This window comes from Euleptes europaea, chromosome 6 (genome assembly GCF_029931775.1).
Source record: "Euleptes europaea isolate rEulEur1 chromosome 6, rEulEur1.hap1, whole genome shotgun sequence".
Classification (NCBI taxonomy): domain Eukaryota; kingdom Metazoa; phylum Chordata; class Lepidosauria; order Squamata; family Sphaerodactylidae; genus Euleptes; species Euleptes europaea.
This window is the reverse complement of record NC_079317.1, coordinates 93,372,182-93,385,936: the sequence shown is the minus strand read 5'-3', so window position 1 is coordinate 93,385,936 and position 13,755 is coordinate 93,372,182. Positions and strand designations below refer to the sequence as shown.

The following is a 13,755-nucleotide window of genomic DNA, read 5'->3' as shown; positions in this document are numbered from 1 at the left end:
TTTATAGTGGTGGTATGATGATGTGAATGCATGTGTGCATGTGTATGATTTCTTAATTTTAAGATCACCTACTACTTTCTTTTTTTGACACTGATGTGAGAAGCAAAACTCCCTATCAAATCAAATTAAATCAAAAGAGTTTACATCTAGACATTAGGAAGAATTTTCTAACAGAGCGGTTCCTCAGTGGAACAGGCTTCCTCAGGAAGTGGTACGCTCTCCTTCCCTGGAGGTTTTTAAGAAGAGGTTAGATGGCCATCTGTCAGCAATGCTGATTCTATGACCTTAGGCAGTTCATGAGAGGGAGGGCACCTTGGCCATCTTCTGGGCATGACGTATGGGTCACTGGGTGTGTGTGGGGGAGGTAGTTTGGAATGTCCTGCATGGTGCAGGGGGTTGGACTAGATGACCCTGGTGGTCCCTTCCAACTCTATGATTCTATCCCCAGTGAAATTCATTATAAATCATTTAAATAACAGCTACTGGTTTATGTATTATGCTCCTTTCAGGACTGCCTTCCCATTAATCTGACTATGCGTCTCTCAAATTACCAGTCCTGCCTTTTATAATTTTTATGCCACAACCTCAACATTATTTGCAGCCCAGATCTGAGCAGCTGAACTGCAGAGTCCTTGTTGCCCCGGCACTGCTGATACAGAATCTGCAGTTCTGGCTCCGTGCACCTCGGCGCGTAAAGTTTAAAGCAGGACAGACTTTTGAATTCTGATTCACGATTGACCTTATCAGGAGATTAACCCCCCCTTATAGTTTTATTGCTGTTGCTATTGGTTATGATGCTCTGTAGCAGTCAGAGGCAGCAATTGCTGCTGATGCTGATGGAAAAGAAAAGGTAGTGGATGGAGGCGGGGGAGAGGCAGCCTGAGGTGTTGTCGGGGATTGGCTGCCTTGGATGTCAGTCTGAGCCGTGGGCCCCAGCTCTTCCGCCGCTCCAGCTCTCCTCGAACAGCTCCTAAAGAGAACTAAGGCGTGCAGTGCTGATGACCAGCACGCATCATGCTTCTTATGCTTGGATCTTAGATTTCCCCCTCTCCCTAAGCACAGGCTAAGCACCGCTCCTGGGCATCAGCTTTCCCAGGCAGGCGGAGGGGGGAAAAAAAAGAGAGAGGAAGAGTGAATCTTTGGCCAAGTGGACTAAGATCAGCAAAAGAGTGGGAAGAGGGAGAAAGCGACAGAGTGGGCGCTGGGCAAAGTGGGAATTGAAAGAGCTGCAGTGGGAAGGAGCCCACCGATTCCCCAGCCACGACACAAGCATCGCCTGGCAGAATTGCAGAGCCAGGTAGAAATGACATCAACGGTCAAGGAAGGCAGCGGAGCTCAGCACGCACAATATGTTGGACCCTACCGCCTGGAGAAAACCTTGGGCAAAGGACAGACAGGTTGGTTCTTTTGCAGTTGCGGCAGTAACCATCGCAGGGAGAGGGCAGCAGCAGTCCCTGGCGTTCTGGGGATGGGAGAATCGGGGCCTTCTGGTCTTCCCTTCTTCTTTTTTTGCCAAGGCGTGCGAGGAGAGACGCTTTAAGGTGGCTCCTGTCTCTTTTTCGCCCCAATGCCACCTTGTTTTAAGGAGCCCAGGTTGCTTTGTGTGCATCACTCCTGGAAAAGGGGGTGGCGTTCTGGTGGCAGTCAAAGTGCATACGGGGAGGGGCTGGTCAAGTGGAGGGGGGGGAGGAGGGATGCTCTGCTGCTGGTGAATTTTGCTGGGATTCAGTGCACCACTCTCATTTCTTTCCTTCAAATAAGAAAGAAAGAAACACTAGAAAGCAATTGAATCGAGAGGCACATAGCGGAGAGGGAAGAGGCGGCGGCGGCTGGGAGTTACCAGCAATGTTTTATGACATCATGATTGAAAAGGGTGTAGTCCTTAAGGTGCAGTTGTTGGAGGGGGGGGGGGAAAGATGATATTCAGTGCAATCGACTGCCTGCCTTCTGTGGTTCTCTGAAAAGCCTCCTCGGCACGGTGAAAGCTGCAAAAGTCATCAAAAGAACCTTTACAAACCCCAAACCTTGATTCCGGCGCTATTCGTTCGTTTTCATCCCAGGATCATTTTGATGGGTGGTTTAAGATTCCCTGTCCTGCAGTCAGGTGCCAGGAGGGTTTTTTGTTTGTTTGTTGTGGTGGTCGCCCGAAAGGGACAATGGCAAGAGATGTGAAAAGAAGGGGGATGCAGTGCAAGGCATTAGCAGGGAGCAGGTGCTTTGGGCCCTACGTGACATAATTAGATCCCCTCGATGCATTCAAGGTTTTGGACTAGCAGGTTGCCTGGCTTGGGAGCTTGACTTCAAGGGCAGAGCAGCAGACATTGTAAAGGAGCAAGCCCTTTGCAAAAAAAAATGCCCGATTTCCGTTCTTTCCTGGGTTTTCTTCACCCCCCCCTTGATAACCTTCGTTCTTGTCTAGCAATCCATTTCACTGGGAGACCCCAGAAGTGGACTTCAGTCTCTCCAGGTTAACGGTGGGTTTTTTTGGTGCACATATATTTCATCAACCCAATAGATCTTCTCTGGGGCCTGTGGGGGTTAAGTATTGTTCATTATGGTGGGACAATAAAACATGGTGCATTGTGTTTTGCCCTTTTTTTTTTTAAGACAGCCGAGCTTTGCCCATCTGTTCTCTAAGGGATTTAATAGGCGTTTCCATCCCCAGCTGCTGCCTCGGTTCTGCCTGTTTTCTTGCTGCCCTGCATGGCAGCAGAACTGCTGTCCCCGCAATTTTCTTAGGGACGGAGTTGAAATCCAGATCTTTCTCTGAAAGAGGAGAAGCTTTTCCCGTGATAATTGATTACGGAGCCCCCACCCACCCACCCACCCAATTTTTTCTCAGTCTCCTCCTCAAACCCCATAGCAACCGCAGTTATGAGAAGGACATTGCTTTAAAACAGAAAGCGGCTTTGGGTGTTCTGTTTTTTAAATCCTTTTCTCCCCATACTGCACCAGCTTACTGCATCTTTCCGCCTTTATTCTTCACGATGCTGAATTTTAAAAACGGCAACCCTTCCTCTTACTAACTTGGTGGACTACAAAATTTATGTAGGTGGGGAAAATATATCCAGCATGAATAAGCAGCCAAGGAAAAGACAAGTCTCACCACAATGATTGCAGTATCTTGGTGCGCCAGTAAAAAAAAAATCTTATGCTGTATTCAGAGGTGATTGCTTGCTGAATACTGTTCATTGGTGACTGTGCAAAAGGCCCTAGAGCTACAAATACAGTCTTATCCCAGTCATCATGGTCCCCCCCTCCTTGGGCCATCGGAGGTTTCTTACTCTGCACACAGTCCCTTTACCAAAGAAAAAGTATTTCCCATTCTTACAGACACAGCAACCTTAGCTGCATTTCACTCTGATCCTATGCATAGTTGTTTAGAAGTAGGTCCCATGACTAACAACCAAGCAAGAGTGTACAGGATTGCAACGTTTAGCTCCAAAGTACACAGCCTGGCATTATGCTCCTTAAGGCTGCAATTCCCCTCCTCCTCCCTTTGCTAATCTTCCTATTTTATTCCTAAGTGATTAGAGAGAGAGACAGAGACAGAAAGATTGTGTGTATGGGGAGGGGGGTGTTCAGAGTTTCTTCTGTCTGGTTTTGCAGCTCTTGGAGGGCATGAACGAAAGTGAAGGCTGTTGTTGATGATTAGTAATGATAGAAGGGTCTCTGTTCTTTCCATTCATGTACATGTGGATGTACACACAATGCATAACAGATAAAGTCTAAAACCCTAAAAAGTAGTCGCAACTATGTTTAGGCAGCAGTCCTATACACGCTTACTTGGAAATAAGTCCCACTGAAACTCAGCGGAACTACTTTCTGAATCCACATGCATAGGACTGGAAATTTCTTTTTTTAGCCCCGTCCTCACAGTATATTTGGGAGTGATAATTCACTGCTGTTTTCAATCCAACTCAGATTTGGGAAAAGAAGATTCAGAGCCATACTGTGTATTTGAGCGTCACTTCCATGTTTCTCAGAAGGGAGGTGGTAAGGTTTTGATGGGAAGGGGGAGATTGAAAATTCATTGGTCGGAAGCTGCCCGACCTGGCTGTGCTTTGTGCAGTAAAGTTGTGTAGGCCTGCTGCAAATGAAGCAGTGCCCTGATGATATTAGACACCATCGCATTACATGAAAGCAAGAGGAGGAATGGCAGCTACTCGCTGCCACTGCAAATGATAATTTGGCCAAATGTAACGAGAAGCAAAAATCTTAATTCTATTATCCCTCGCTCTTCTGAGTGGATCTTCACCATCACACGTTTCCTCCCCTTCCCCTCCCCTTAAAGAGAAGGAACCTTAACTCCCCAAATGTTGTTGTTTTGAGGTTCTTCCTTACTGTTAGTTGAATGAATCGTCATGCAAACCTCTTAGGGGGATCACCTGCTCTCCCATAAAATATGAGATTGTTTTGAAGATGGAATGAAAAATCAGGAAGGCCAGAGCAGGGATTCTGCATGGTTCCTGGGCAGCCTAGGAAAGGCTGCCATGAAACAAAAGTGTTAGTGTGCCTGCAGTCTGAACTTCGAATGATTTGCTTCAGCCTCCATACAGCAAAGGGAATTCTCTCCTTGAGTGCAAAAGGAGGATTGTTTGCAGACAAGACTCTGCTGGTTTCTGCCGAGAAGTCCAGATGCTGAGTCTGTACTGTCAGTGGAAACGGGTGACATCTGGTCCTGGGTATGCAGAACGTACTCCGGATGCATTTCAAAGCGCCTGGCGATGGCTGGGCTGATTCTCATTCAAAGCAAGAGAAGCAAAGCTTGTCCTGAGGAGCCTTCAGAGTTGGCGCACCAGGATTGCTGAAAGTGATTGATGTCACAAAGGGAGGATTATGGCCTCGTGGTTTTAAAAGCAAGAGGAGGTGGCACAGAGCAGAAAGCTGCAAAATATTTGCACGGAACCTTTCCATAATTTGATGAGTGACCAAGAGCCAGGGAAGAAATTTTTCATAATGCAGTGTAAGAATTCTATGCATGTATAATTAAACTGGACTGCAGCAGTAGGACAATTGCCCCTTTGTTACTGTATAAGGCTGAGTTCACAGGGGCTTTACTATTGTTTCCTAAAACCGAATCGATGGAATTTGCATCCAGTGGGGAGTGGTAAGGGGCAGAAAATACACGAAGCGCTGCAATACTCTAATGATCGGACTTGCAAAATTGTATTATGAGGAAACATCTTTGGAAATGCTGACAACAAATTACATATAAACGAAAAGCTTATATACTTTTCATTGAGTTACACTGTAGCATAGTTAATTATAGCAGGTTTGCACTGTAATTAACAGTAATGAACAAAAAGAATGTGCTTTTTGTGTTTGCAATAACGCAACAGGAAACGTTTGCGCTTAGATAACAGATCAGATGTGAAGACAAAAGCACAACAATTCAAATTTATTATTCAAATTACATGGAGCCCTCCTTAATTTGCTGTGTGCAGTGTGTTGCATGAAATCTGCACAACCTCTTTCATTATAAAAAGTCAGTGAAATCTAAGAATGCCTTGTTTTGGATTGCTTTTCACTAATTTTACTAATATCTTGTTTTGAAAGTTAAAAACACCATGTCAAGTCCTTGTAAAGCCACGTCTTGTGATGTTTTACTCTTATCTGTTTGTGGCTTACTCCATCCTAAGAATTTGAGCAGTACTAGCATGTCATTGGGCTAAAGTTTTAGAGTGCTCCGCAATAGCTTTTGCAACTAACTGTTTGTTAGCTGGGGCACAGAGGATTAATTTAGGACTTTCCTTGCTAATTGGCTCTATTTCCTTTATTGCTAAAAAAAACTATATAGATTTTAGTGGTATTAGTGAATATAATCCAGACTCTAAAATAACTTACTTACAAGCAAATTCTATGAAACTTCATCCCAAGTAAAGGGTACATCACTCCGCCAGCTTTACCGCAAAGCAAAGTGAAGCATCAGATTCTGTATCATTCTAGACCCGTATCAGACTGGTTTCAGGCTTGGTTATGGAATGGAAATTGCCTTGGTCAAAATGATGGCTGAATATTGCTGATGAATTGACAGGAGGAATGTGACTCTGTTGATTTCTTTCATCTTACAGTGGCTTTTGAGATCATTGGATCCTTCTGTACTGCTTGGTTGGGCTGGAATGGGAATAGCACAATCTTGCTTTGTGGTAGTTCCATTTCTAGCTGTCAGGAATGATAAAGATTGGGCGCAGAGGTAACTGTTCTGCTCCTTAGACTTTTCCTTTGGGGTTCTTCAGGGATCCATCTTATGCTATTTAGAATCTCCATTAAACCACTTGGAGTAGATGTGAGAGGTTTTAGAGTAAAATATCACCACTGTGCTAATGATATGCAACAAACTGAAGCTCCATCCAGACAAGGTTGAGGTACTGTTAGTTAATGAAAAGCTGCTTGAGGACTGAGGAATCTACCTGTCATAGAGGAGGCTGCACTCCTTCTGAAAGGCCAGATTCATATCATGGGGGTCTTAGTTGGAGGCTCAGGTCTTTTCCATGGCATGTATCGCATTTTATCAGCTTTGGCTGATATGCCAGCTATAGGTTGTTCCTCAGAAAGCATGAGCTAGCCACGGTTATCTATGCTCTGACCACATCCGGGTTAAATTACTCTCACATGTTCTGATCGGGAATGCGTTTGACAACTAGAAGCTGTCTGGAAACCTCACCAGAGCAGTCCTCTGGAACTGTTTTCAGGTTCCAAGTAAATCTTTGTATGGCTGACATTTCAAGCTCTAAAGCAGGGGTGCCAAACTCATTTGTAAGGAGGGCCAGATATGACATAAATGTCACTTGGTCGGGCCGGGCCATGTGTACATAAATAAATAAATATGAGGGGGGGGGGGGAGAGAGAGAGAGAGAGAGAGAGAGAGAGAGAGAGAGAGAGAGAGAGAGAAAGAAAAAGAAAGAAAGAAAGAAAGAAAGAGAAAGGGAGGGAGGGAGGGAGGGAGGGACAGAGGGACAGAAAAAGAGGAAATCCCCCCCTTACTCCCGGCCATGCCAGTTGCCCTGCAGCCCAGCCCAGCCGCCAGCAAAGCCTCCCTCCCTGAGGACTGGCCGGGCAGAAGCCTTCCCCACTCCTTCCCCAGCCACGCATGGGCCCTGGGAAGCCCAGAAAAGGTCAGGGGAGGGGGGAAAGGGGGACTAGGTGCCTAACCTCCATGGGCCGGATAAAATCCCTCCGGGGACCGGATCCGGCCTGCGGACCGCATGTTTGACACCCCTGCTCTAAAGTTTCTAAACAGACTAGGCCCAGAAAGGATCGTTTGGTCCCATATAGTCCTGCTTCAGTCTGCAGAGGAGGTCTTGCTGGTGTTTCCTTAATGGCAGTTAGATGTTAGGCCATCTTTGTGGCTGCATCTATTGTTTGGAATTCTCTCCCCAGAGGTCTCTCCCCAGAGAACCGCACATGGATGACTCCAGTGCAAGTTTCCAAAAACCAGTCTTTTGGATTTTGAGCAGTTTGTGGTCTCTGTTGTTGAAAAAAATGTACTTCCTCTGTTAAATATTTGGATTTAGCATGTGCACAATTCCAAATGAAGTACTGTTAGTCATGCTGATTTCAATGTAAGAAATCCTAGTACATGAGTCAATGGGAGATAAAAGTGCTTTAGTTTGGCTGGAGTGTTTTAAGCACACTTTATTCATGTTACTGTTTGGATTGTTTTACATGAAATAGGTAAGCCACTGCAGAAACCTTTTGACTGAATAAAGCAGAGCAGAAACTTTAATATAAAAATGAAATGAAATAAATGAATAAACAAATAAATCGCAGAGGTACCATTTTAATGCTCCTAACCATATTTTTTGTTTTAAAATGGGCAGTGTAGAAATATTGCTTTTGCAGGTGGCAGGTGGACTTAATCAGTGTATCTGGTTCTTGCAGAGTACTTGGGGACTTTGCTTATCCCTCTGTTGTAGACTCCTTGGATTATCAGGATCCATGCAAGCAGTGCAGCAGCGGAGAGGTGAAAACAGCAAAGATAGTATCTGCTCTCCTGCTAGGCTGGAATCCCTTGAGTAAAATCTGTATACTAACAGTGACATTGGCCAGATCTGAGCATACTTAAATCCAGAGTCTGGAGCTGTAAACGGGCAGGGCAGAACTTTCTCCAAACCCAGGTTTGCATAGAAATCTGAAATTTAAAATAAAAATATATAAGGGGATTAAAAAAAAGATAAATTGCCTGTAGCTTTAAGCAGTGGGTTCTCTCAGTGGCTGTTGCTAGGCAACCATGGATTCCAGGCTTGGTTCTGTCAGTAAAAACAAGGGGGATGGGGCAGGGCCCTTTCAGGCCTATGTTAGCCTTTGAGGGAGGACTCATTGGGGCCAGTCCTGGCTAGGGTTGGCAGCTCCAGGTGGGGAAATTCCTGGAGATTTTGTGGTGGAGTCTGAGGAGGGCAGGGTTTGGGGAGGGGAGAAGACGTAGCTGGATATAATGCCATAGCGTCCACCCTCCAGAGCAGCCATGTTCTCCAGAGGGACAGATCTCTGCTGTCTGGAGATAAGTTGTAATTCTGGAACATCTCCAGGTCCCACCTGGAGATTGGCAGACCTAGGCCTGGCAGCCTCTTGGAGACTTGATACCACCTAACTTGCCTGACCCAACAAGGCCTGGCTGCTTGCTACTGTTCAACAGCAGCTACTCTATGAAAGCCAGTGCAGTGTAGCTGTTAGAGTTTCAGAGACCCAGGTTTGAATCCCCACCAGCTGTGAAACCTCACTGGGTGATTTTGGACCAGTCACATATGTTCAGCTTAACCTTCCTCGCAGGGTTGTTAAGTGGATGTGAGGATAATGATGTTAGCTGCTTGGGTCCCCTCTCTGAAGAAAAGTAGGGCAAAAATGAAGTATATAATAAATATAGCTGAAGACGAGAGGCAGATAAGAGGTAGGCTGGTGAATTGTTGGGAAGGAGAGAATGAGTCGGGGAAGGGGAGAGGCTATGTGGGTTACCAGGGGGAGGGAAAGATAAAATAGTGTGGGAAGGGGGACACAGGGAAAGTGAGGTGCCATCCTAGAAGTCCTTGAGGATTCCCTATCATGCAAGTGGACCTGGCCCAATGACCGGCACCACACAACTGGGACATAGATTTTCTATGCAGAGGCTGCTGGTGTGATGTGGGGGAAGCTTAAGACAGAGGGGCAGCTAAAGCTAGGTTGGATATTGGGCAGGAAGGAGGTAGGGTTACTAAAACTAGGTTAGGAAATACCTGGAATTTGGTAGTGGAGCCTAGGGAGGTTGGGGTTTGAGGTGGGGAGGGGTCTCAGAAGGGTATAATGCCATAGACGGCGCCACCATCCAAAGCAACCATTTTCCCCAGGGGAACTAGAGTCACCTACCTCCAAGTGGGGACATGAGATCACCCGAAATTGCATCTGCTCTCCAGGTGACAGAGATCAGTTCCCCTGGAGACAATGACTGCTTTGGAGGGTGGAATCTATGGCATTATACCCTGCTGTGGTTGTTTCCCTCACCAATCCTCACCTCCCAAGGCCCGATCCCCAAATCTCTAGGAAATTCCCAATTTGGAGCTGGCAACTCTAAGGAAAGACGGAAGCAGGAAAAGGGGAGAAACTATGGGGGCTTTCAGGAAAGGGAAAGAGGAAACGAGATGTCCCCTGCAAGCCCTTGTGGGTTCCTGCGTGTATTATTTTATTTCTCCCTCTCCCTTTTGCCACCACTATCACTGGGGTAAGAAGCTTTCTGGAAACACTCTGTTGCATAATAGCTTTTATCACTTTGAATGAGTATAATCCCAGTTTTGAACGAGTATAAATTAGTTCATATGATGCACCTAATTCTATGAGTTTAGATTCCGGTGAAATGAGGACCATATTTCCCAGGCTGTAAGATACCTGAAGTGTTTCTAATACAGAAATTGATATACTGGTCCTTCCTTTCTGATCCGATATTGGACAGAGCTTTATGAAACTGATTTACTGAGTTTGTAGGCTTGTGGTGTGATGTTCTCACAAAGACCACAGAAGGAAGAAAACATCTGAGGAGACCGGGGCCCTGTGGTATCTGGCCCAGGTCCCCAGGTCCTACAAGATGGAGATAGTTTCAGACACTGGATGTTTTCCAACTATAAAATTATATTTTGAAGTTTAGGAATGTTGAGGTATGTTCAGGTAAAACTATTACAAAATACTCAGGACTCAAAGCACCAACCCCTAAGAGATGTAAGGGGGGAATGTCTGCAGTTCAAAAATAGCAAAATTCCCAGCTTCCTTGGGAGCACACTGGTTACTTTGAAAACACAGTTTGCTTATTTTTCTATGTTGCTACATTGTCAGATGAATGGGATTATATTGCTATTTATATACCTAAATCTCAGGCATCACCAGGGTTACAGAACAGGAATTCTACATGTACTGTTAAGACAGCTTTTACTTTTTTATATCTCCCCACTCTAGTTAGGACCAATGCACTCGAGTCCAGTTTTAAGTGATCCCTAGCTTTCATATTTTGGTCACGTCATGAGACGACAAGAGTCACTGGAAAAGACAGTCACGCTAGGAAAAGTTGAGGGCAGCAGGAAAAGAGGAAGACCCAACAAGAGATGGATTGACTCAATAAAGGAAGCCACAGCCTTCAATTTGCAAGATCTGAGCAAGGCTGTCAAAGATAGGACATTTTGGAGGACTTTCATTCATAGGGTCGCCATGAGTCGGAAGCGACTTGATGGCACTTAACACACACAACACAGCTTTCATGATCTCATCAGGTGACAAGGTGATCCACAATGGCTGATTGTAGAACAGCTAGATTCAAGTCCAGTAATGCTAGGGTTGCCAACTTCCCGGTAGTAGCTTGAGATCTCCTGCTATTACAACTCTTCTCCAGCCGATAGAGATCAGTTCACCTGGAGAAAATGGCCAGTTTGGCAATTGGACTCTATGGCATTGAAGTCCCTCCCCTCCCCAAACCCTGCCCTCCTGAGGCTCAGCCCCAAAAACCTCCCGCTGGTGGTGAAGAGGGGCCTGGCAACCCTAAGTAATGCCTTAGAGACCAATACAATTTTGGTGGTATAAGTTTTCAAGAGTCAAAGCTCCCTTCGTCAGATGAAGAGAGCTTTGACTCTTGAAAGCTCATACCCCCCAAAGGGTTCTACTTAGGGTTGCCAAGTGCCCGGTGGTGGCAGGTAAAATCCCGCCAAACCACCGGGCTGCCCACCGACCAGCTGAGGGCCGGCGGGCAATGCGTGTGCACACACTGCACCATAGAGTTTTGGCCGAGATCACTGGAGCTTCCGTGTCACTTCCAGGTAAACCCAGGCCCCGAGAAAGCTCCCGCCGGTGGAGCTACGGGGACTGGCAAGCCTAGTTCTACTGCAGACCAACAAGGATACCCTCTGAAAAAAATGATCGTGAGACAATTGTAGTTTCACACAATTTAAGTCACAAATTATAATTTTGCATGGGTAACCTGAAGTGGGAATGCAAACGGATGTCATTACTGTGGAGAATATTGTGCATTAGGATGAGAAGGGAGTATAAACAAATGAAAATGTTTATCAGCAGGATGTGCTGCGTGGGAAATGCCTCCGCCTGGGCTATATAGAACCTCTCTTGATGTTTTCAGATGATCCCACTTGCATATCAGGGTTTTGCACATTCCGGTCTATTCTGGTTTCGCAAACAAATTATGTCAGCTTGGCCGTAAATATGTCCCCTACAGGAAAAGGAACTTTCTGATTCTAGACCAATTGCCTGCTGTATGATGTTATACTGTAATTCTTTGTTGAGTGACCAGTAGATTATAAGCAGTGCAGTACTTTTAAGGGCCACATAAGGTTTTAAAAACATTTTGCTTAAAAGGAAGATGGCTATGTTTCCATTTGCGTATGTGTGACTTTCTTGCTCTTTTCAGCCAAGAGTGCAGATGTTCCTGATACACATAGAATTTATCTGTACTAAATGAGAATGTGCATAGTTGATGCCTTTTGCTTATTACTTCGGTCAAACAAGACAACGTATTTCTGTCCTAACAGATTCACAGTGTATTTTTTCCAGCAAAGTGACTCATGATTCCAAATAATTTGCTGAATGAATTTATACTCTCTTCCTTACACGGAACATTGGGAACCAGATGGTGATTTCCTCCAAGTTATTTGTAATCTGAATTTATGTAGTATTTTCCTGCTTCTCTGCAGCCTGATTCTGGAGCAATTCTGTTTGCTGTTGAATCATATGCTTCTTCATTGTCAGTTTGTTGCTTGATATAGCATTCACTTGATAATTTCTTTGCTATAAATTTGGTTTTGCATGAAGTGGCCCAGCTCCAAAGGTCCTTATCATAGCAGTAGGCTGTGTGCCCGTGTAACCACCAAACAGATGAGCAGCTGTAACGACAAGCTCGAAGGAAAACTGAGAATCTGGATTCGGTCCTCCCATTTATCCCCCTAGGGTTGCCAGGTCCCTCTTGACTACCTGAGGAGGGTGGGGTTTGGGGAGGGGAGGGACTTCAATGCCATAGAGTCTAATTGCCAAAGCGGCCATTTTCTTCAGGTGAATTGATCTCTATCGGCTGGAGATGAGTTGTAATAGCAGGAGATCTCCAGCTAGTACCTGGAGGTTGGCAACCCTATATCCCTCCAATAAGTAGGGTTGCCAGGTCCCTGCTCACATTCGGCGGGAGGTTTCTATCCTGATGTTGTGTCCACGCATGTACGCGTGCGATCGTGCGATCATGCGCGCTGACGTGGCACTTCTGGTTTATAACCGGAAGTGCCACCTCGTGAGGTGCCTTAGACCACTCAAACTCTTAGTTTGAGTGGTAAATGGCCGCAGTGACCAGTTGTAAACCGGAAGTGCTGCGTCGGCGCGCGCGCACAATTGCCCACAGGCCCTCAGCTGGTCGACAGGTAGAGGGGCACATTACCGGGGGTTTGCCCACCACCAATGGGCACCTGGCAACCCTACCAATAAGTGAATGATTCTGTCAAAGCTGACTGCACCAAAACAACTGATCCAGCGTGGTTCATGAGGTGAAGCCCTGCGAGGTTTTTTTAATGGGAGGGCCCATAACTTCATGGAAAAGTGCAGAACGTCCCATGTTCTTCACAAACCCAGTTAAAGGATCTCAAGTAGATGAAGTGGGAGAGAAATCACCTTAGACCACAGAGAACTGATGCATATATAGACAGCTTCATATACATTCATCCTTGCATGGGATTTATTCCATCGAGGTGGTCTATTTATGGAGGCCATTTTCTATATAAAGCCTACATTTATTGGATCACAACAACTAAACTGAGATCTTTTCATTTTGTTTCTCTAAATGTTCAGCAAAAGGCAGAAGAGTTCCAAAGCAAATAATTAGTATTTAAAATAAACATTTATTCATATCTATATTCACCAAATGTTTGGGAGAGATTTTTTTATGGTAGGTCTCCCTCTATTGATTTGATTATAAATCATTGGCCTGTGACTTCAACATCATGAATAATTGGTATATGATTTAACTCTAGTGGTGTGATTTGACAGTTTTATTTATTTTTCTTTCCAAGTTATTTAAATATCCAAATTACTATGGGAGAAATTAATGGCTGTGCCTGGCCTAAGAGCTATGAATCATATATGTGTAGCTTAGAACCAGTCTCAAGCGAGACTTATCTACTCACAGAATTTGTCCTAGTCTTAAAGGTTGGGATGTGTTAATAAAAAATACAACTAGATCTAACCACAAAGATGTTTCTATATTTTGTTTAACCTGTGGGATTCCCTATCTTAAAGACACGGTTGTGATTT

General features: G+C 45.1%; 1 protein-coding gene across 13 annotated transcripts in view; it reads left to right on the top strand.

Annotated features, from left to right (window-relative positions):
* The first annotated feature begins 1,210 nt into the window (after positions 1 to 1,210).
* BRSK2 (BR serine/threonine kinase 2) overlaps positions 1,211 to 13,755 on the top strand; it is a 528,760-nt gene continuing 516,215 nt past the window's right edge. For all 13 annotated transcript variants that reach the window (XM_056850713.1, XM_056850714.1, XM_056850720.1 and 10 more), the window contains exon 1: positions 1,211 to 1,397. In XM_056850713.1, coding sequence (XP_056706691.1) covers positions 1,304 to 1,397 — 94 coding nt within the window. In that variant the 5' untranslated portion in view covers positions 1,211 to 1,303. The remainder of the gene's footprint in view (positions 1,398 to 13,755) is intronic.